This window comes from Myotis lucifugus, unplaced genomic scaffold (genome assembly GCF_000147115.1).
Source record: "Myotis lucifugus unplaced genomic scaffold, Myoluc2.0 scaffold_382, whole genome shotgun sequence".
In the NCBI taxonomy this organism is placed as follows: Eukaryota; Metazoa; Chordata; class Mammalia; order Chiroptera; family Vespertilionidae; genus Myotis; species Myotis lucifugus.
Genome location: NW_005871430.1, coordinates 704,857 through 727,761, shown reverse-complemented (window position 1 = coordinate 727,761; position 22,905 = coordinate 704,857). Strand labels below are relative to the sequence as shown.

Genomic DNA, 22,905 nt, shown 5'->3' with positions numbered 1-22,905 from the left:
CGTGACCTCCTGGTTCATAGGTTCATGTTCAACCACTGAGCCACACCACAGGGCTAGGGTCCCACTCTTAAAAAGAGCAGACAACTAAGAATTTGAAAAGGCCTTTAATATGAAAGATGTCAAAACAAAGGAATATTCAACAAAACAGAAAAACACTTCTTGGACATTAAAAAATGTGATAGCAGAAAATAGGGGAACTACATAGACAGATTGCAAAAAATATTTTTTAAGGAATCTTCCAGAACAAAGCATATAGATGGAAAACAGAATAAGAATATTGGGTGATTAGTCCAGGAAGTCCAGCATCCAAATAGCTTATTTTTTCAGAAAGAGAAAGAGAATTAGGGGAAATCCACAAATAACTCAAGGATATTTCTCAGAACTAAAGAACTTGACTTTCCAGACTTAAAAGTTTAAAGTACCCAGCACAATGGATGATCCACTATAAGACACATCATCGGGAAAATTCGAAACATTACATACAGAGAAGACCCTAAGAGGTCTGGGGGTGGAAGTGAGAGGGAATGGACTCATGCAAAAAAGTTAGAATCAGAACAGCATTGCATTTCTCAACATTTAGAAGAGAAAACACAACGGGCCAATGACTTCAAAATAATTCTAAGGAAAAGTTTTCACATCCTGGAACTCTATACCTAGCCAACCTGTTAATTGTGATGTGAGACATGCAAGATCTCAAGAAATTTATCTCCCACACACTTTCTCAGGGAGGCAGTTAGAGGTGACAAAACAAGAAAGAATTCAGATTAACATACATGACAGTGAAAGGATACACCAACTCAAGAGGTGTGTAACAAACCTAAAGAATAAATCAAACTGGTACATAACAAAACAAGACATCTCTAAGACATACCCAATGAGTCTGAGCATATTACAAGGAACTTGAAACAAATGAATGAGAGCTTGGGGAGAAATTGGTGACAAATACAAAAAAACAATGAAAACACTCCCTCCAAAAAAGTTAAGCAGGGATAAAACAAAGTAACAACAGTATACCACATGGCCTAGTTGTAAAAAGCCATAAGGTAAAAACTACGGAGCTAACCTAAATCATAACTATAACAGAACCTTAAAGTGGTCCATGGGAATAGCAGGATGGTGAAAAAGAGCTAAATCTTCAATTTCCACACCAGAAAGTCAACAGATGATACCTAAGATAGAAAAACCAACACATAGCAAAATAAAGCAAGTTATTTAATGAGATGGAGGTAAATAATGTGAGAATCAGCAGAGTTGAAAGTGGTTGCCCCCAGGGAGTGGAAAACTTGTTGCTTTTTAGAATTGAGTTTTTTTACACTAAGTGTAAAAAAGTGTAACAATGAAAAAGTTAATTTTTCAAAAAGACAGCTTCATGCAGCCTAGGAAGTAATAACATTAGAATCACCAAAGCAGCAACTACAGTGATAAGTTAAAGGGTTATCCCATATTACTATAGAGAAAGACCATTAATGATCCCTAAATGGTATTATTCATATTGGTAAAAAGAAATTTTAAAAAATAAAACAAGCCTCAGAATAACCTCTTTCAGTAGGGAGGAATTCTGTATATAAATCAAGTAATGTATTTACGTACAGTAAATCAAATATTGCATCAAAACTAAATCTCACACAGTTAAAGCACTTGGTATATAAACTGGTTTGGAAGGTTAAGTTTCCTGGGTACGTAAGTATACCTGAGCATACCCTCCAGGAGCACCATTTGGACTTATCTAAAAGCCATGTACTTGCTCCTGTTTCTTCAACAGGTAACACTAAACAGTTACCTTATGTATTTTTTTTAATGACTTATGGTTTATATAGTTCACTGTATATGTCCTGTGTTGTAAGATACATAGTGTCCTACTGTATTGAACATGACTATTTATCCCGACATTAAATAGTATCCATAGGACTACTGTGCTTTGAGTTAAAATTTTTAAGTTTCTCTTCCCCTTTATTGTAGTCAGGCTAGGCCTGCTCTCTAGGTACTACTGATAGCAATTCCTCCTTCTAACTTACTAGTATAGCTTATTTGGCAAGGACTTCAAAACCAGATTGTTGAGATTGTTAGTGGTATGGTACGTAATAATAACAAATAGACAGAGACTAAGGGGTAAAATAGCTCGCCTTAAATAACCACTAGAGTTTTAGTGCCTAAACTAAAGGAAATGAGCAAAGACACATTTACTATATCATGGATAAGTGAGAGTACTAAAGAGCTGGATTTCAAACAGATAAGCATGATTATATTTCAGCTGATTCAAAAATACCTATTGAACATCAAGTTGTATATATAATGTTGGAGGAGTCTCTTCCTCCACTGAGAATCAGAATAATAATAAACTCTTTGCCTTGAATCTTCAAAACTGCTGATTTATTCTCACTTGATTTATTCCTGCTAAAAAAAGAACGAAAAAAAAAAGAAAAGAAAAAACCACCTAGCTAGTCCCAAAGAATAGAGATCAGGTCTGGCTAGCCACCTTCTCTCCCTCATAAAGTTGGAGCTTCCAAGGATGAGATAATGTTGAGAACAGAGACATGATGGCAACATCGCTGCCTTTCCTACCCAGAAATGGCACTCCTCTAGTCCCACATTTATTCATTCAATAAAAGTTTATTGAGCACCTACTATGTGCACAGCATTGTGCTCAGTGCTGTAATTTTTGAAATGACAAAATTGTTTGTATATGTAGGATCTGACCCAGCCCTTGAAGTTTTCCTGACTTGATAAAGACAGTATGCCCCTACATAGCTGATTTAGGAAGCTAAAAACAGGGATGAGGCCTGCTTTCTGTCCTTTTATCAGCCCAGCATAAACTTCTGCCTTCCTCAAATCAGTCAAAAATAAAAACAAATAAGGCACATTAAAAAAAAAAAATTCCCTCCCTTTAATTGACCAAAGTAAAGCCATGACATTTCATTTGGTAACCTCTCAGAATTATAAAAAAAAAATCATTGCATTTGGCCCAGCCCATATTACCCAGGGCAAAACTTCCAGACAATTCTAATCCCATCGTGCTCCAGTCTTATAAACTGCATATTTTAAAAACATCTTCAGCGTCCTAAACGTGACGCGCTCAGTGCGAAGCATATCAGAGCTGGACGTAATGTTTATGTCCTTGACAAGCCTCGATTATCCAGGTCCTTTACCTACAACATAAAGATGTCAGTTTAACATTACAATCAGGTCAATTTAGGACAGCTACTCTACTGAGTTGGGTCACCCAGACGGGGAGGGATTACATTGGATTCTCCTGCCCAGTTTGGCTTTGTGACTAAATGAGCACTGGTTAGAGACTAGTTACCTCTGCCTTAGCCTTTGAAATACCTCTGTGAGGAGCAGTTATAAATTATCTACCTTCCAACACATCAAGGTTCTCAATCTTTTCTTATGTTAGAGATATAACACACTTATGTGACTCTATGCCATAAATTCTTCAGTAGCTCGAAAGCACAAACACACACTTTCTCCACCCCACCCCCTGCCCCACTAAAGCCTGATAATCATTAAAAGGTCAAGTCCAGCACCAAATGGAAATATATCACTGACAACATTGCCACAATGACAGCAGACTAGGGTGTTTTCTAAGAACAATCTAAATAAAAACAGTAAAATTCAGAGTGAATTGCAAGCTACTTTTCAGACATTAGAAATGTCCCTATTTTAGAAATACGTAGTCCACTTTTAGCACTAGAACCAATGTGCAAATATGACAGTATAACATCTGCTCACCTTGTATATCCTTACTAGCCAGTGCTCTGTGGTATAAGCTTCCTCCAGGACATCGAGCTCAAAGTCCTTATTCCCAATCTCAGCATTCCGCACACGGTCAAAACCTGGTGGACGCTCTAGAAAGGGACAAAAAAATGGGACACTTCTTTCTACAGTGCAGATTTCCTAAGGAAATAGTAAATCAATTTGATGAGTCATCTACTAACTGGAATGTTATTCCTCAGCCTGTAGTTTGTTTGTTTAGAAAGTAGGACCTGCAGAAAGGATGTCAGTAGTAAGGGCAAATCCAGTGTTACCCTAACTCAAGTCCTCTCCAAGTTGATGCTGCTGCTTATGTCTTCTAAGAGGGAGGAGGCTGACTTCCAAGCCCCTCTGTTCCTGAGGAGTGCTACACAGGGGCCTCTGTGATACACTAATAACCCTTCCATGGATCAGAGAAAAACCTATCAGAAGTCAAGGGCCTGTATCCGCTTCAGAAATTGTCCCTAGTGCAGAACTAAGAAGTTGAAGTTAGAAGGAAAGACTGAACCTTAATTACTCTCGATGTATTTATCTAAAGAAACGAAAAGTCCTTTAATCTGTCCCTCTTCATTCCTTTCTCCATTGCAATTCCTTTTACTGAGAGAGAATAAAAAGTAATGGGTAAAAGCATAGAATCTACAGCCAGATCACCTGAGTTTCACCTGACTCTGCCACTTATTATGTGACTTTGGGCGGTTAAGTATCCTATTTGTACCTTAATTTCCTCATATATAAAATGGGAATAATATTAATATTTACTTTTTGGGCTATTGAGGGGATTAAGTGAATCAACAGATGTAGGGCACTTAGAGCCTCGCACATGAAAAGCACCCTGTGTTAGCTATTAATGTTACTATTGCTATTAATGTTGCTAAGAATCACTCACTGGCTTCTGTGTACACCTGTCCAAAGCGGTAGTAACACATCTTGTACATAAGGCAGTTGAGCAGCACCGGAGAACCCTCCCGGTCCACACGGAATTCCCCAGTTGGAGTATAATAATCATGCTCCTTGATATGTCTGCCTGTGTCTGTGCTCCCTCCAATCCGGACCATCCACAGAAACTTGTTGATGTCTAGGGAAAAAAAGAAAAAGAAAGAACTGCTGCATTACAAAGGTTGCTGGAGCTAAACCATCTAATGAAAAGCTCACTATTTCTAAGGAAATTCCCCAAATATTTTTCTAATAGGGAATGGCACCATTTAACTCATTTATAAAAACTGGAAAGACAATTTGTAGATAAAACATTTTCCCTCAAAATATACAGCTTGTCCTATAGATTACTAGACTGCTAAAATCCTATACAGTTGGTCCAGACTTAAGTCACAACTGAAATTAGGTCCAGGTATTAGCTGGGGCTGAGCTGTCCAATACAGTAGCTACTAGCCACACGTAGCTACTGACACTTGAAATGAGGCTAGTCCAAATTAAGATGTGCTGTAAGTATGAAATAGTCCAAAAACAAAACAAAGTGTGTAAAAATCTTGATTACATATTAAGTAATAATATTCAGTTAAATAAAATTATTAAAATTCATTTCCAGGGGATGTGGGGGAGGTAGAAGAAGGTATAAGGGGGGATAAATGGTGATGGAAGGAGACTTGACTTGGGGTGGTAAACTCACAATGCAGTATACAGATGGTGTATTATAGAATTGTACACCTGATACCTATATAATTTTATTAACCAATATTTCCAAATAAATAGACTGGCCTTATCAGATAATTGTATTAAACAAATGGTCTTTAACAATATAAAAAAAAAGCAATTGTAATAATGGGGGGAGTAATGTCACCCCAATAAATTCAATTAAAAAGTTAAGTAAAAATAAATAAATAAAATTCATTTCCCCTATTTCTTTTTACTTATTTTGATCTGGCTAACAGACATTGTAAAATGACTTATGTGGCCCCGGCTGGTGTGGCTCAGTGGTTGAGCATTAACCCCATGCACCAAGAGGTTGCTAGTTCCATTTACCATCAGGGCACATGCCCAGGCTGCGTGAGGCACAATATATATAAAACATTTTAAGCTGGGAGATTATTCTATGGCTTAAACCTACTAAAATACATTAAATCTTAAGTTCATTTCAGAAGCTTTATGTTGTGGTTGTGGAACTGCTCCTAGACCTTAAACAAGTACAGCATGCTGTACCTACATGAGAAATATTTACATTTACTTTCTACTTGTTGCCAAAAAAACCCAAAAACTCAAGTTGCAAATACTTAGGAACTTCCCCAACTAAGAAATTATGTTAATAAGATAACAGAAGGACAGAAAAATAGGAGCGTCATCTAGTTTTCTTAGAATCTAGGCCCTACAGCCAGAAGTAGAATCTAGTACATTACCATCAGAGGAATACCCAGTAAGGCCTCCAAATATGACCAACACGTAGCTAACATCAAGCTCCCTCATGATCTCATAGGCTTTTTCTTCTGTGGATGCCATTGCCTAGAAAAAGACATGCACATTTCTCAGAACAAAATTCCAGGTCATCTGATCCCTCATGGAGAAATACTTCCCACTAGACCCTGTGGGCCAAACACTCAAATGATCCCTTTACCTTACCTGCCCTACTCGAGAAATATGGGTATTATTCCACGTGTTATTGTCCACTAAAATCGTCCGATTCGCCATAGCTGTGATCTGGTAGCCATAATCCCACCATGACATGACCTTAGCATCCTGAAAGAAGTAATGGGAAATGAAAATAACAAGCTTCTCACTGCCTCCAAAAATCACATACAAGAGATGGAGTGGAAGGGCACCTGATAGGAAATGAGGCATGGCTAATTAATCAATTTCTTCACAAAATAATGCATGCAACAGAAAATAAATCTTTGCATCTGGTCCTACATTTATATACAATCATGAAATCTCCGTGCAAATTATACAATCCAACATTCCTAATACTTTCCTTGTAGATCACTTTTTTACAAACAAGTATAATGGAGTAGGAGGTATAGGGGACTGATCAATATTTCCAAATAGATTGGCCTCACCAGATAATTGTATTAAATAAATGGTCTTTAATATTATTTTAAAAATCAGTTATAAAAATGAGGGGAAATACAGATCACAGGATATAATGGGAAAGGATTACAAAATTCTTAAAGTTTTGACTCTTCACGAATCTAACTCAGAAGTGCTATTTCTAATAGCTACTGCAAAGGAAATCACTTCAGATTCTCAGAGGTATAAACCAAAATGTTAAAAGTGATTATTATCATTAAGTGATCACATTATGGAAAATTTGTCTTTTCTCTTCTATTTGCTGACTTTTTTACAATGAACATGTATTATTTATCTGTAACTTTTTTCTTCTTATATAATTGTGATAGTCCACCTCATGATAAAATCACCATCAATACCAGTAAGGATAGAAATCCTGAATTGAATGGAGGTGACCTTTAAAGCTCATTCAACACTAGAGTCCTATAGTTACAATTTCTCCAAGTTTTCCACCCACCTAAAAGCTTTGATTCACCATAACATCAAATGCCTCCCCCTTTACCCTACCCACAACCCCCCTTTTCCCAAATCTTTACCTCTGGAGTATTGTGACGAAGCCAATAGTACGCTTCTCGAAAATCATCAAAAATGATTCTACTGCCATCCCCACCACGAGCAGACAGCACAATGGAGGGAGAAGAGTAGGCCTCACTGGTCACCCAGGTTGAATGAAAGGTGTAGGTAATGAGAAAGAAAGCCATGACCAATATCATCCCACTTGCCACCTAAACAAGGAAAAAATGTGTTTTAAAACCAAATTAAATTTACACAACACAGAACAGCTTCTTACACACAGTCAATAATAAAATGAATCAAAGTAAGTCAGGGGCTGTATAAGTTAATTCTGACCACCTATGACAGTCCTCTCACTCCCTTACTCAAAAACAAAAACATACACAAACAAACATACATAGACACACACAGTTTCCCAAGCCTGTTCTTAGTGTTGCTTTATACTCACTTCATTCTTAATAGGGTAGGTAGAATCCTGTTGCTTCTTGCTCTTCTTGTCTGGACGACTGATGTCTAGATTCTTCATGTAAGTGGACAGTACCTGGGAGACTCCGATGCCAGAAAGAATGCACATAACAGGCGCCAGCACCAGCATCAGACGCACCTAAGAGACAGGAAGCAAGATTACAGTCTGATCTGTGTTTTACAAATTACAGTTTTCAACCTATGCGTACATCATGACATTAATTTAGGGGTTTTTAGCAAATATGACTTTTCAATGAAATAGAACAAAATAGAAGAAAAAATAATTGATAAATCTACAGTAGTATAAGTATATATTTCTTAACTTTCGTTTTTCAGTTATACATATATGTATATATGTATGAGAGTCCTGAGTAATAGTAACTATATTTCTTAACTATGGTTTGGGATCAAAAACGTGTGAGAAACAGTCTTGTTACAATATATAAAATCTCTCCTGTTTTAACAACTCAAAAAGCCTCCATCATCTCCCTTTTTAAGACATCCAGAAAGAGAAGGGAAGGAACCTGCCCAGGGTCACTTTCTCCAACAAGTGCAGAAGTGCCTCTCCCTAACACAAGGTCCTGAATACAAGAAAGCTGGGCCCCGCCATCAGAATGCATGAGTGCTCACACCTCCCAGTGAAGGATCAACCTGTGAGCAGCTTTACAAGGCAGCCCTCGAATGCTCAGAGGGAAGCATGTGCACAATCATCAGAACTTTCTGAATCCTGCTATGCAGGAAACAAGAAAGCACCCAGAGTTAGAAATGAAAAGGTGTGCTAGGACTGAGGGAATTCCTCACCATGACAGCTGAAAAGTACATGCTGGTCACACCATACATGATGATGAAAATCCGGGCATCGGACAGGTTGCTAAAGCAGTAATAGAGACCAACTACAAGAGTAAAAGTAAAAAGTAAGCAGCTAAAAAAACAATCATACATACATGGAAAGATGTTCACTACAGCACTCTTTAAAATAGCAAAAAATCAGAAACCACATAAATATCCAACATTAAGAAGGAAAATTATAGCATATTTTACTTATAAAATTAATATGCTACAATTAAAATACTGCTACAGAGATTATGGACCATTTGCCTTCTCCATTACACATCTCTGTAGCTTTAAAAAAGTTAACAAATGATATATCTTAAATATTATTTCTCTAAAACAATACTAAACAGAAATTATCATGATTCCTTATGAAATTAAAATAATCGAGGAAAACTAGCATTTAATTTTTATTCAATAAATAATTGGACAAATATACATCAAAATGTTAATAGTAGCAACAGATATGTGGTGAGAACTGAAATTTTTAACTTTTTTCACTTATATATTTTTTACAATAGATAACTTAGTTTCATAGTAAGAAAAAAATGTAAAAGTTATTTTACAAAATAAAATTTTTTTAAAAGAAAGCCCAGTATAATGGGTAAATTCTAAAACATATCTGGATTGGCCGGAAGATACACATTAGATCAGTGGTTCTCAACCTTCCTAATGCCACGACCCTTTAATACAGTTCCTCATGTGGTGACCCCCAATTTCATTGTTACATATTGAACATAATTAAAGCATAGTGATGAATCACAAAAACAATATGTAATTATGTATGTGTTTTCCGATGGTCTTAGGCGACCCCTGTGAAAGGGTCGTTTGACCCCCAAAGGGGTCGGGACCCACAGGTTGAGAACCACTGCATTACATGAAGAGGCTCTACAATCAGCCAGGCCCATTCTGGATTTCAATATTGCTGATTAATGGGGAGGACCCAGGGATGGGCATTGGGAGAGAGGTACACTAGAATTATTCACACACACACATACACCCTGAATACAAATTTTCACACATAAATGAGCAGAAAACTGAGGTTCTGAACTTTCCAGGGACTGCAACTATTCAATTCTAACATCTGCTCTGCTTCAGAAAAAAATGCTTAGCCATCATCCTCTGTACTGCACAGGGTAAGTAGGCAAAGAACAAACACAAGGATGAGGGTATTTTACTTATTTTGAAACAAATGGTGACTCTTACAAAGAAGGGCACTTTAGAACACAAGGCAGACAGACCTGGAAACATGAAGACAAGAAGCTGCAGGTCAAAATAGTATGAAGACCAGGTCGTAGGCTGATGCTCAGACACAGAAGCAATGATGGGGATGTTGTTCTTCGCGTAAGAAGGATCCAGCAGTGAGTAGAAACGCCCCGTCCAGGGAGATATTTTTCCTGGCAGCAAAGAGAACAAACATTTCACAATCACTCCTGAAACAAAGTAACACCTAATCCTAACTAATCACAACTTCTCATTCAATAAGATTCTCTGAGACAGGACTAGGTTTTTGTTTAAATGCCATCAATACTTGGAGAATTTCACTCCTTCCCTTTTTTCAAACTGGAGAGTACTTTCGTCAGTAAAGCAAGCAAAATAAAGTCAGGCTGTGCATAAACTCAGACGGGAGGCAGAAGTGCTTCCTAGAAGGGTTTAGGCCAAATCTGGTCAAACAAAGGCCAACTCTACAAGTCAACTATGTCCTCTAGTGCTGCTCTGAATTAGACAATTCACAGAAACTTGGCAAATAAAATCAGCCTCTGAGAAGTGGAAGTGAGGAAAATGCGTAACTAAACTCCTGTGGTGTCGTGCATACAGGATCAGATGAGCCCGTGCTGTAGGGTTTGGCAAGCAATGTTAGGACTACCAACAGGAACCAAAAAAGGGAAAAGAAAAAAAAAAAGAGAATAATTAGCAAGGGAAGATACGGTCCTTTGATCAAGTGTGATTCTTCTGAGATTAAGAGCTGCTCTAACAAGACATCCTTTGCTATGCTGAATCCAAACAGTAGGCTGACGAGTGAAATAAAAGTTGAAGAAGTAGGACTTCATATGTTTATAATGAAAAGAGAAATAGGAGAAAAAGAAGGAATCTTTCTTAACCCATATTTTTGGAGTTTACATTTAATACTAAAAGACATGAACCTTTCCTACCTGTGAGCATGAGGAGAGTTCCCACGGTGAGAAGGACAAAGCCGACCAGGGAGATGACACTTCGAAAAAGAACTTCAAATTGCTGTGGGTTCAACTTGCTGCGCAGATAATCCACAAAGGCATGGATCTGGCAGAGGCCAAAGACCCCAAAGGCTGCCATGTGCTCTGATGAGAGGACAGGCTGTTGGTGAAAGCATATGTATGAGAATAATGTTAGAAAAAGAATGGGTCCAGCCTAAACCTGAATTACCCTGACCTAATTCAATGGGTCAAATGAGTTCTGAAGCCACCAAGGAACTAGGGACAATCTAGAGGAGGGTCTAATTCACCTGCTATATTTTCCAATATTTTCTATCACATCTCTGGCCTTTGCTCAGGCGATTCTTTTAGCCTGGATTGCAATTTTCTCATTATCCTAAAATTTGCATTCACTGAAATTCTCATCACTGAAGGCACAATGCAAATATCATTTCCCCCTAATCTGCCACACTGAAATCCATCACTCCCCTCCACGTTCCCTGAACTTTAGATCTCTTCCATCACTTAACTTTAAACCACCTGTTCTCAAACTCTAGTAGGTATAATCATGGGAGGTGGTGGGGAGGGAGGGGAGATTGCTGAGCCCAAACCCAGTCAGTCTGTAGTGAGGCACCAGAATTTGCATTTCTAACAAGTTCCCAGATACTGCTGATGCTGCTGGTCTGGGAACTGCATTTCCAGAACCACATACTATAGACTGTAGACCAGTGATGGCAAACCTATGACACGCGTGTCAGAGGTGACACGCGAACTCATTTTTTTGGTTGATTTTTCTTGGTTAAATGGCATTTATATATATAAAATAAATATCAAAAATATAAGTCTTTGTTTTACTATGGTTGCAAAGGTCAAAAAATTTCTATATGTGACACGGCACCAGAGTTAAGGGTTTTTCAAAATGCTGACAGGCCGAGCTCAAAAGGTTCGCCATCACTGCTATAGACAGATGCATGTACTTCTTTCCCCCCAGCAAGATTGTAACTTCCTTAAAGACCAGGACCAATTTGTTACTTTTCACTTTTCCCAGTGATTAGCAAACTGCATATAGGTGATCAGTAAAGAAATACTTGCTGACCTCTGAATAAGGATTCCACTTTCATGGGACTGACATGAGAAACCAAACACACCATATTGTTTAGATTTAATAGTTGTCTCTTAACTCTGGAGGGTAATGTGGCTAAAAGGTTTGTGCTCTGCTTCCTGAAATATTTTCGCTTAGGCCCCTTTAAGGAGTTTAGGGATCATTATCATTAAAAAGGATTAGGAATCATTTTGATCACTTATATCAAGGCAGCTCAGCCAAAATACTTCTCCTCTTCCTACAAACCTAAGCCAAATTAACAGTCAAACTTCATGGAGCAAACATTAATGAACTCCTGGAAGGAGAGTTTAATGACTAATGATTCTGTTACTTCAGTTAACACCAGCAAGCCAAGGTGAGACCTGTGAAGTCTTACTCTCCTCACCAAAATCCAAGATAAATCAATCTAGGTGGAGCTGGTTAGAACAAGTAGAAGCTAAAAGTCCCACTCAGCCTAGAGCTCACCTGGAAGCCCACAAAGGAGATCTGCATGGAAAGAATGGTGCCCAGGCAGTAGACAGTGCAATAGGCCACATAGATCCGGTGGGAGAAGCGTCCCGTGAGCATCAGCACCAGCACATGGAGCGGGATCAAGTTGATCAAGAACACATAGCCTCCCCATGAAGAGACCTGTGACAGGATGAAAGAGAACAGCTCCTCTGAGCACTCCTCCTCCTCCCACCACCAGCACACCTTGGGATATTAGCTGTGACCTTTTTAAAGAACATAATCTTTATAATAACTAATAAACTTTATTTATGCCAAGTGGCTTAGAGAGTTTAAATAACTGATTTCTTTAAATAGGAAAATCAAATTCACACCCATTGCTATAACTCAATCCCCTATTCCCTATGGCTCCTGACATCAAAATCACAAAACAAGAGGCACCCAACCTTCAGGGCTACTCTAGATGCAAGCTATTTTAAGTTCACATGGAGAACTTAGGGATACATGGGAAACATGAGCAAGTGGAAGCAGTTATAGGAAGAAGTCTAAGAATATATGTAAAATCAAACAAATATAAATATATAAAAAACTTAAGGGGAACATATCAGAAAAGAGAGTTGCCGAAACCGGTTTGGCTCAGTGGATAGAGCGTCGGCCTGCGGACTGAAAGGTCCCAGGTTCGATACCGGTAAAGGGCATGTACCTGGGTTGCGGGCACATCCCCAGTGGGAGATGTGCAGGAGGCAGCTGATCGATGTTTCTCTCTCATCGATGTTTCTAACTCTCTCTATCTCTCTCCCTTCCTCTCTGTAAAAAATCAATAAAATATATTTTAAAAAAAAAAAGAAAAAGAGAGTTGGCCAACCAATATGCACCCAAAGAAAATACGGTATCTGGAAAACTTTAAAAATTAAAACATCTCTATCTTGCTATTATATAATCGACATCCATGCCTGCCTTGGGTTAGTCTTTGTATGGATACAAGAGACAGTAAAGACTTCTAGCTTCCATTCCATAGTCTCAAAGCCCAAGAGCTACTTCCAATTTATAACAGTTGATCCCAGTAGGTATTCGGACATAGAGAAACTTCTAGAAGAAAGAAGTGAAAAGTTACCATGTAGAAATAAGCAAGGGCACACTTGGCTGCCCAATAGATGGAACCAGTCTTTACTGCTTTGATCCACATGTAGTAAGTGAGTAGCATGCAAAAGATGGCAATTCCTGCAGAAAGAATGCAACAAAAAGTCAATAAAGGGCCATACTGGCATAATTTTTAAGAATACCACTCTGGAACAAACTGCCTGATTCATATCTCAGATCTACTACCCATTTATAGCATAATTATTGTGCCTTTCCTTATACTAATCAGTCCATAATAGTATCTACTTCATAAGTGTTGTGAAGACAAACTCACTAATTGCATGCTAAGCACTTAGAACAGTACCTCGCACACAGCAAGCACTCAGTGAGTGTTGACCATTATCATTACTATTCTTTCCAGGTACTAAATTCCCTGCTAGTCCTAAATATATCCCACGCATCCTGCATTTCCATCTTACCACAGCAGATCCCTCTTCCCTGACTGCCCCTCTTTAATATGCCTGTTGGAAGTGCCTCAGGGTCCAGTTCACCTAAACTACTTCCGAATAGCCTTCCCTGGCTCCCAAATCTGAATTAATATCTCCGTTAACTACATTCCCAAAGTACTCTGTTCATAGTACTCTCTTGGCACACAATACTATCTGCTTGTTACTAGTTATTTTTATAGGTCCATATTTACCTTCCTTCATAAAATACAGGCCAACACAATTTTATTCATTATCTATCTCTATAATCTTATTCATTACTATCTTTATAATACCTAACACTGCTTTCCCAATAACACTCAATAAACACAGGTTGAATTGAAAATATGTAGTAAAAGTCATTATAGTTTTAAGAACGTCCATGCCACTCATCTAGAAAAATTAAACAAGTAAATAATGTTAAAACAAGTGTGCCATTCAACACTAAAAATTGACTCTACTTTTATAAGTCCAGAGATGAGTCAAATGCCTTACAGAAGAAAAATCGCCAGCTACCTTTCTACAAGAGAGGACAGGAAGAGAATATAAACTTTTCTGAGATCCTTTCCTGCCTATTTCTAATCTTGCCCAGATACCATTTTTGCTATTGCTAAATAATAGATATGAATCCAGGTTCTACTGCACATCATGAAGTTGCAGGGGGAAATGAAGTGGACAGACGTTCCTTGGCATTTTCAGTCTTACCTTCATTGTCATAGGAGCCAGCTACAGATCGGGAGATATACCCAGGAACTACAGCAATCATGGCAGCAGCAAGAAGTCCAGCCCCCGCATCCTGTGAGGAAAGAAGGGCAACAGGAAGTTAACACCAATACATCTCTGAGAGAGGAGAAGAGAGGATCCACTAGTCCAGTGGTCAGCAAACTTATTAGTCAACAGAGCCAAGTATCAACAGTACAACGATTGAAATTTCTTTTGAGAGCCAAATTTTTTAAACTTAAACTATATAGGTAGGTACATTGTTATTAACTTAATTAGGGTACTCCTAAGGCTTAGGAAGAGCCACACTCAAGGGGCCAAAGAGCCGCATGTGGCTCTCGAGCCGCAGTTTGCCGACCACTGCACTAGACCATTCTGTTTAACATAAGCTCAGAGAACAGTCCAGCACTTTCACAGGTAAATGTGATGCTAGAAATGTTCACAGCACAAGACAGCTAAAACTTCACACCAACTCCCCATGATGATACCAAGTCTGAAACAGAACACATATGCTAAGGACAGACAAATCATGTAAGCTGTCAGACATCAGACACTGGCCGAGTGGGCTGTTTGGCTGGTGAATCTCCAGGCTTATGAATCCCTACCCCTAAGAGTATCTGTGACACTGCAGGAACACCAGTCACACCTCTAAAAGCTATGCAAGTACAAGCAAAGGAAGACAATTATTATTTGAGCTAAAAAGCCAACAGAGCTAGGTGATAATCTATCTGAACTAAAGAGTCTAGGAGCTTAGATAATCAAGCTGCAATATCACCAGGCAATCTGTGAGCTCGAGAGAGGGGAACAACAAAACGTAACTGACACCCAAAGTGAGGAAGGTCTTGTCTGTTAATAAGAGTCAAATTTGAAACAAGTGCAGCAAGGAAAGCATGAAATGGCTTCCAAACTAAACTCAAGTTTCCCAAACCCTCCTAGTTTAACGCTTCTCAAGTATCTCCCCGACACCATAACCACGAACTAAGAATAGCCTAAAAGAGCCAGGGTCAGCAATGCAGAAACCTAGAAAGAGAGGTGTATTATGGAGTCTCCTACAGAAGCCAAGTGGTTTAAGAATTTTAAATCTTTTTCAAAAATCAACAAATAACTGCTAAAGTGTTCATTTTTAGTAGGAAGAACTAGAAGATGTCCTATAGCTGTTTTTCCTCTCCTTTGGAGTGTGAGGACTTCACACCTCACATTTCACATTTTGAATGTTTTTCCTCCTCATGGAACAATTTACATTTGACCTTCAAATGTTCTCTTCTAAGGACAAACAGTTGTTAATGATAAGAAACCACATATTCTAGGGAGGAGCTGGAGTGAACCAATAATGCAGCACAGCAAAAGCTGTCTTTAGCCTCTGGCTCCCTGCTAAGGTTCAGCCCCCACCCACTGCCATTGACTACAGAGGTTCAGCAACATTCATTCCCAAGCCTCCTGTCACCACAAATCCTTCACCTTGAGCTCTTTGGTAAGGTGGTACGTGACGATGGTGGTGAAGGAAGAGAAGAGAGGGGCCAGGAACACACAGACATTCCGAATGTCGATGGTGATGTGGAAAAAATGGAGTACATGGTAGATTGCAGCAGAGGTGATCATTAAGCCTGTAACAGGAAGAAGAAACCCCATTAAGTTCTCTATAATAAAAGCATAATATGCTAATGAGACCGGACAGCCCAACGACCTTCCGGGCGAAGCCGGCTGTGATGGCCGAGGCAAGCTGCCATGGCTGCTAGGGCCAAGCCTCTTGCACAAATTTTGTGCATCAGGCCTCTAGTCCTAGGATAAAGCCCTTAAGGGAAAATGTAAGTATCAATGAAGTGACAACACAGGTCTTAATAAACCACCAGAAATACTACGACAGCGACTACAATAGGCTTATATTTCTCTCTTAAGGATTCAGTCAGAAGTCCAGAATTTATGAAGAACTACCCATGCCCACTCTCCCATACACGTTCTCCTGTCTATATAAGATCCACTTTTAGGAATCTGCAATCAGAATGAAATTACAAGTGTCATAAAATAAAGATATTAAAAATAAATTGTTCCATAATATACAAATACTTATTTCTGTTTTTTAAAAAGAATCCTGTTTCACTTACCTGGGTAAATCGTTCCACCAATGATTCGGCCCAATGGGTACCAGGCCCGGTCATCAAACCAGTTATGGAATTTATAAAACCCCTCCTCAGCAAGGAACCGGGTAGTCCGATAATTAAAGTACCTACAGCAAGGGAAAAAGGATCCATGTCTTTTCATACTCAAATACTTGTACCAATTTGCAGTAAATTTTGCTCCTCAGGTTATACCACTGAGAAACTTATCATTACTCCAATAAAAGTCAGTTTGCTACCAAAAATTATGCCAAGCATGAAAATCATTTTATGCTCCTATAAGTCTCATTTGTAGTTCCATGCTTGGCTCAATTAAAGCACTGCTTCGTAAGGAAGTGCAGCTAAAGCCTAACATGCTACTAACGCTCTCTAGCAGGGCACTCCATCAGGCTGGCGTGTCGTAGGAACCGCCACAAGTCAGAGAGGTCAAGCACCCAAAAGGCAAAACAGCTGAGCTGTGGGCACTAATACATTTGGCAGTGACAGGAACATGAAAGAGAACATTTCCATACTACGCACAAGGACACATGGATAAGTTCAAGTGATGGGCATCTCTAAAGATGGTGGTTTAACACCATCTGCAGAATGAACATTTTTTAACCCGCTCCCCGCTCCATAATACAAACTTCTTAATTCTCATGTTATTTAAAACAGTTCTAAATGCCACCTACATAGGAGTGTAAAATGTAAATGTTTGATATGAAACGCTTAGTGTTATCCATGGAAAGACACAGTTCTTTGGGTCCAAGCTATGTGACCCCTTCTCTTAAGTTTCTAAGTTTCTCACTTAAAAAGAAATTTTTTAAAAGGCAAAAAATATAAATAAATAAATAAATAAACGGAATTGTTTAATTACTAAAGATAATCATGACTAATCATCATTCCTGCTCACCCCTCTAATCTTATTTCCTCTTTGGTCAGTCAAGTTTTCACAGCTAAAGCAGAAGTAGCAGAAATCTCTATCCTGTTTCTTGCTAATGAATGTCATTTTGGTAACTGTCAAAGAGACAGAAGGGCTCAGGGTAACAGGCAGTCAACATGTGTCAGAAATGTGTCCTGTGCCTAGCAGAGTGAGGTGGAAAAAGTAAAAGTTAGTGTGAATAGGTCTGGACTAGAGTCACACCCCTGACCTCAATTTTCTGCTCTGCAAGAGGAAATGTCAAATCACAAGATCTTTACAGTCTCTTCCAGCTCTGTGACTACAGAGCAGATATTCTTGCTTTCTCTGACATCTCACCTCAATGCTTGCAAATTTACAAATCAACAAATTTACAAATATATGCAGGAGCATTTTGAATCAATGCTCCATAAGCTGAATAGGCTATGTTTAAGATACCAATATTTCAAGAACCTATGATTCTAGCTCTCCAAATTTTAATTAAGCCTTAGGCAATATAACATAATGACTCCAGTGTCTAGAGACAGACAAACCTAGAGTCAAAGCTTGGTTCTTCTACTTATTACACTTGTAAACCTGAATTCTCTCTCCCAGCTTCCTGTCTTATTTGTGAAAAGGAGATAAAGTACTACCTCCATCTCATAGGGCTGTAGTTAGGTTTTAGAGATAATCCATGAAACAGTGCTTGGAACAAAATGAATGCTCAATAAATGTATTTCACCTGTATCTTTTTTATCTAAAACAAAATCCCTAATCAAATTAATCCGTTTAAATTTTTCTCAAAGTCTTAGTACTTAACTGATAGGCCCAATTTCTACCATATAAATTGTTAAGCAGGAAAAAAAATGTCATGGATCTCAAGTTAATAGCTTGTGATTTTCTTTTCAGCCTAAAAGCATACACCAGGCCCCTTTCCCTCAATCTACATTCCTAACTATTGACCCAGCTGAGAAGCCGACCTTAAAGTGATAGGCAGGCATACCAGTAATGTCTTACATTTTTTATAAGTTTAAGAGACTCACTTGATTAATTCTAACAGAAATGTTTCAAAAGAAGACAATTATATCCTTTGGAAAACTTAAGCAGTTTCCCCCCTAAATGTGTAGAAAACACATCCCCATCACTAAGAACTGACTGGAATGTGAATTTGAAACCCATGAACCTGAATGCTTCTCAAAGAAAATACCGGACCAAGCAAATGTACTCACGGATCAAACTCGTGGATGACACTTTCAAATCTCAGGACGGCAAAGAGACGAGTGGAGAATGCTGCAAATACCAGAGAATTACTATTTCAATGGTAATGTGCCATGAATAATAGCAGACAATAGAATTTTAAAGATAATAGTCTTATCCAGCACAGAAGTCACAGAAATATAAAATGACCCCTGAATATTTATCCATCCCTCCCACATAAAATAAAGAGAAGTTCACTTCCTCCTGACAATCACACCTACATTTTCCACTCAGGCAGGACACATTTAACTAGTTCCCATCAATGCCTCTAATAACGCATCCACCTATTAACGCTGCACTCAACTTACATGGTCGTCTTCTATATATGTTGAGTTCCCCACAACTAACCTTAACTTTGGAGCAAACTAAGAGGTAAGGCAATCAAGACTATACTTACAACTCATAAAAAGCTAAAATATCTAAAGACAAATACTAAGGTAGGCAACCAAACTGTCTTTTTGAAAATTCAGTACCCAAGGGTCCTCAGCATCTCTTTCAGCCCTATGGGAAAATAGAACGAGCACAGCATGCTCCCCATTCTTTCCCAGAGGATCACTAGTCCTTTTATAACCCTTGTTCTTTTGCCTTCATAAAATTATACTGATGGAGGACAGTAAAAAGGAACACATTCTGCTGAAAAGAATAAGAAAGCCATTCTTGATTTTTTTTTCAAGATTTTCTCCTTTCCATCCCCCAAAGAAAGAGTGCCCATGCACACTCACACAACACAGCAGCCATGGACAGAATGAGAAGCTTCAGCAGCGTGTCCTGCTTCTCATAGGACAACCGCAAAAATCCCAGCTTAGTCATCTTGACATCGATGGGTGGCAACAGATGACACTCAAGTAGCTGAAATGGAAAAATCAAGACCATAGGATAGTGAACACCTTCCATTTACCCAATTCACTGTTTCATCCTATTTTATGGCGGCAGAGAAACATAAAGGAATCAGGAGCTACAGAACACACCAGGGAGGGTCAGGGCTAATACTGATACCCGAGTCTTGCCCGAATTACGGTCCACTGGCAAGGAAGTTGGCACAAGTCAGGTGTCTGTGTTAAGACTGAAAAGGAATGATTAGACCTATCACCATAATTCCGTTTCCCACTTCCTCACAGCTAACAAGTGCATACACAAAACTGGCAACAGTGTGGTACAACAAGTGTACAGAGAAAACACAGAAATAGAAAAATGGGGGTTGGAGGAAGAGATGTAAAAAAAATTGAAAAAAATTGGAAACAGAAAAAAACTAATTACAAGGAGAAAGAGCATTCAAGAAGAGGCAGGAATGTCTGAAAGCAAGCAAGGGATGAATAGTGAGTACAGAAGTGAACGTAGAAAGCGGAGAAATAGAAGCCTGACTGAGTCAGCTCAATTTGCAGGTCCAAATTTCGGTTTCAACTGGCTGGCTAGCTAGAGCTTCCCTCTGTTCCAAGGACCAGTGACTGCAGGGTCAACTAAAAGAGCACGGCTGATCGCAGGTATTCTTAAACCACAAGCTGGTCCAGGGCTCGGTGATCAAGAACACAACAATAAAGGATATGCAACACAGTCCAAGGCTGCAGGGGGGTCAAAAGGAACCTGTGCCTCTCTTGTCCCCCCCCCACCCCCTCAATTATTACTAGAGGAAAGTGGAGGCGGGGGGGGAAGGGGGGGGGTGTTACACTGGACTGCGTGGAAGGCATGAAGAATCGTATGTTCCTAGCTCAACAGTGAAAAATCAAGCATCTTTTCCATAATTAACCGTCAGAGGTGCCGTTTTACACGGGCTTAATGAAAATCGCAGGGGAAAGCCTTATCTTGCAATCAAGAAGAAACACCTAACTCCAGGAAGTCAATATTCCAGCCACATCCCTCCGGTTCCTATTTGCTTTCTGGAACGCCTGAAACAAAAGACTTAACTGCTACCGAGTTGACATGACCCCCCACCTGGAAGAGTTTGAGAGCGGAAAGGAGGGCAGCAGATCCTCTGCCTGAAAGCTGAGCACAGGGGCTGGTAACCCAAGGCAGGACCTCGAGGGAGCTCTCGCTGTGCAGCCTCCGATCGTTTCCCAACAGCCTCGAGCAAGAAAGAGCCAAGGCGCTTCTCCTAAACGCTCCGCACCCGTTCTCCCCAACGTGCCTGCAAGCCGGGCACCCTCGTCCCACCCCGGTTCCAGTTCCGGGGACAGCACCCTCCCCCGCGCCCCCGTTCGCTTGCACCCTTCCCCCGCCCCCCACGCACGCCTTCACTCCCCTCCTCCCCGGTCCACTCACCCCCTGCACCCGTCTCCCACCCTCACGGGATCGAAACCTCTGACAGCCCCACTGCGAGACAACCGCCAGCTCAGCAGCCTGAGCGCCTTCCCCCCCAGGACCAATCCCAGGATCCCAGCAACTCCACGCACCCCCTGCCGGAGTGCACCCGCTCCCCAGACCTGCACATCTTTCCATTCCCGGGGCACCCCACGGGGCACCCCACCATCACCAGCAGCACCAGCACCAGCACCAGCACCACCAGCACCACCACGCCCCACGCCCCCTCCTCCACGCTCGCCGGTCTGCCTCCGATCCCCACCTCCGCCCTTGGAGCCCCACCTTCGGCACTTCCTCAATCCCACCGACGCCCTGCGCCGCACCTGCCGCTATCCTCCAGTTCTATCCCGCGGCCTTCTCACCTGGCCGGCGTTGCTCGGGAATCCGCTCAGCTCCCACGGCCATCCGCTCAGCGGCGCACTCAACCCTGGCAGAGGCCAGGTCCGCCTCCGGGACGGCTCCCCATTGGCTGGCTCCGGGTCGACCCGCCACTTCGGAAGAATGATAGGGTTGCGGAACTGTCTGTCAGACCCAGAGGCGGGAACGAGGCCGCGCTCGCACTTCTTAAATGGGCAAAGCAAAAGTCACTTAGCATCCGGGGGGCGGGACTTAGTGCTCCCGCCGAGCTGTGATTGGCCTGCTGCTGAGAGCGAGAGCGCCGAGGGAACGTGCTCGAGGCAGTTAGGTTGAGGGCCGAGGAGTGACGTGTCGGTCTGCGGACCCGCGAGGCAGTCGTGGGGTAGGGACGGCGCGGCCCGTTGACCTCAGCCACGTGACCAGAAGCGGAAACGACGCGAAGGAACAACCTAAACACACAGGTATCTATTTCTTGTATTTGTTTTCCACTTTCATAGATTTTTTTTTTTCAAGTAACTTTTTCAGAAAAGCTGAATGGAAAGCAAACCGTGCTTTTATTTTGTCTTTAGGCATTAGCATAGCGAGGTTTAGAATTATAGGAACAGAACTGGGACCATCCTAATCCCCCCCGCACACAGGAGCACAGGCGTTTTTAAGGCATTAAAATTTTACCTGGAGCTGTTCTGGCGAAGTCTGCTGCCAGTGAGTCACGTTCCTTTGTAGGTAACCTGTTTTTCTCTGGTAAATTATTTTTCCTTGGAGACCCCATTTATGGAGGTTTTTTCCCCCCCTTCATTTTTCCTGCTGTACACTTGTCCCTTTCCATCTGCAAACTCCGATTTTCACCATCAGTCCCGGAAGTTTTTTATTTTATTCTTCATGTTTGCTTATTTTCTGAAGTTGCTGTGAGACAAATGGATTCCTGATTCTTGGATACCTGTGTGATTCTTACCCTTTTCCATATCTTCATCCCTTTGCTCTACATTCTCGGAGATTTCCACGGTTCCATCTTGCAATTCTCTCATTTAGCCCCCTCGGTGTCACTTTTATCAGCCATCTCATTTTATGCCCATAACTGCTGTCACTTGCAAGAACTTTCCTGTGTTGTCCCTTTTTCACACCAATCTGTTCCTAGTTCATTGATGCAATATAGCTTACAACATTAATGTGAAGGTAGTTATTCTAATTTTTCAAGTGCCTTTATTTCTAGAATCACATTTCTCCCAGGGACAGGTGGTGTTCTGTGTATTTGGTGAAAGCTCCTGAGACGATTTCGAGGGTGATCTCTGGTTAAGAATTACTCATCGAAATGGTCAGATGGGTCACTACTTTCCCCGTCGGTCTGCAAGCACTACAAAACATGTAAATTTGAAACCAGAGAATGGGTAAAATAAGAATGAGGCTGAACAGACAGCCTAATCTCTCATCC

General features: G+C 40.5%; 1 protein-coding gene across 3 annotated transcripts; it reads right to left on the bottom strand.

Annotated features, from left to right (window-relative positions):
- Window positions 1-2,348: 2,348 nt before the first annotated feature.
- Window positions 2,349-21,575, bottom strand: STT3A (STT3A, catalytic subunit of the oligosaccharyltransferase complex). Of its 3 annotated transcripts, none has more exons than XM_006101753.3 (18): window positions 21,482-21,575; window positions 19,547-19,673; window positions 18,797-18,857; window positions 16,679-16,800; window positions 16,035-16,180; window positions 14,562-14,652; window positions 13,406-13,512; window positions 12,310-12,474; window positions 10,725-10,905; window positions 9,813-9,968; window positions 8,542-8,633; window positions 7,724-7,879; window positions 7,299-7,487; window positions 6,319-6,435; window positions 6,099-6,201; window positions 4,637-4,825; window positions 3,730-3,845; window positions 2,349-3,146 (listed from the first exon to the last, which is right to left on the bottom strand). In XM_006101753.3, exons 2-18 carry the CDS (start codon window positions 19,632-19,634, stop codon window positions 3,108-3,110), a joined length of 2,118 nt encoding a protein of 705 aa, XP_006101815.1. In that variant the 5' UTR covers window positions 19,635-19,673; window positions 21,482-21,575; the 3' UTR covers window positions 2,349-3,107. The 3 variants fall into 3 exon arrangements, with proteins under 3 accessions (XP_006101815.1, XP_006101816.1, XP_023599024.1); XM_006101754.3 differs by having other exon boundaries at window positions 2,857-3,146; window positions 21,443-21,560; XM_023743256.1 differs by lacking the exon at window positions 21,482-21,575 and adding an exon at window positions 21,402-21,422 and having other exon boundaries at window positions 2,857-3,146.
- Between the last annotated feature and the right edge of the window lie 1,330 nt (window positions 21,576-22,905).

Bases quoted from the DNA above. Each gene is read 5' to 3' on its own strand.
- STT3A (XM_006101753.3), bottom strand. From the start codon at position 19,634: ATGACTAAGCTGGGATTTTTGCGGTTGTCCTATGAGAAGCAGGACACG. The intron at 14,653-16,034 runs GTGAAGGATTTG...CTTTCCTCACAG, and splicing joins ACCTTACCAAAGAGCTCAAG to GATGCGGGGGCTGGACTTCT. The intron at 6,436-7,298 runs GTAAAGATTTGG...TACTTCTTTCAG, and splicing joins TTCGTCACAATACTCCAGAG to GATGCTAAGGTCATGTCATG.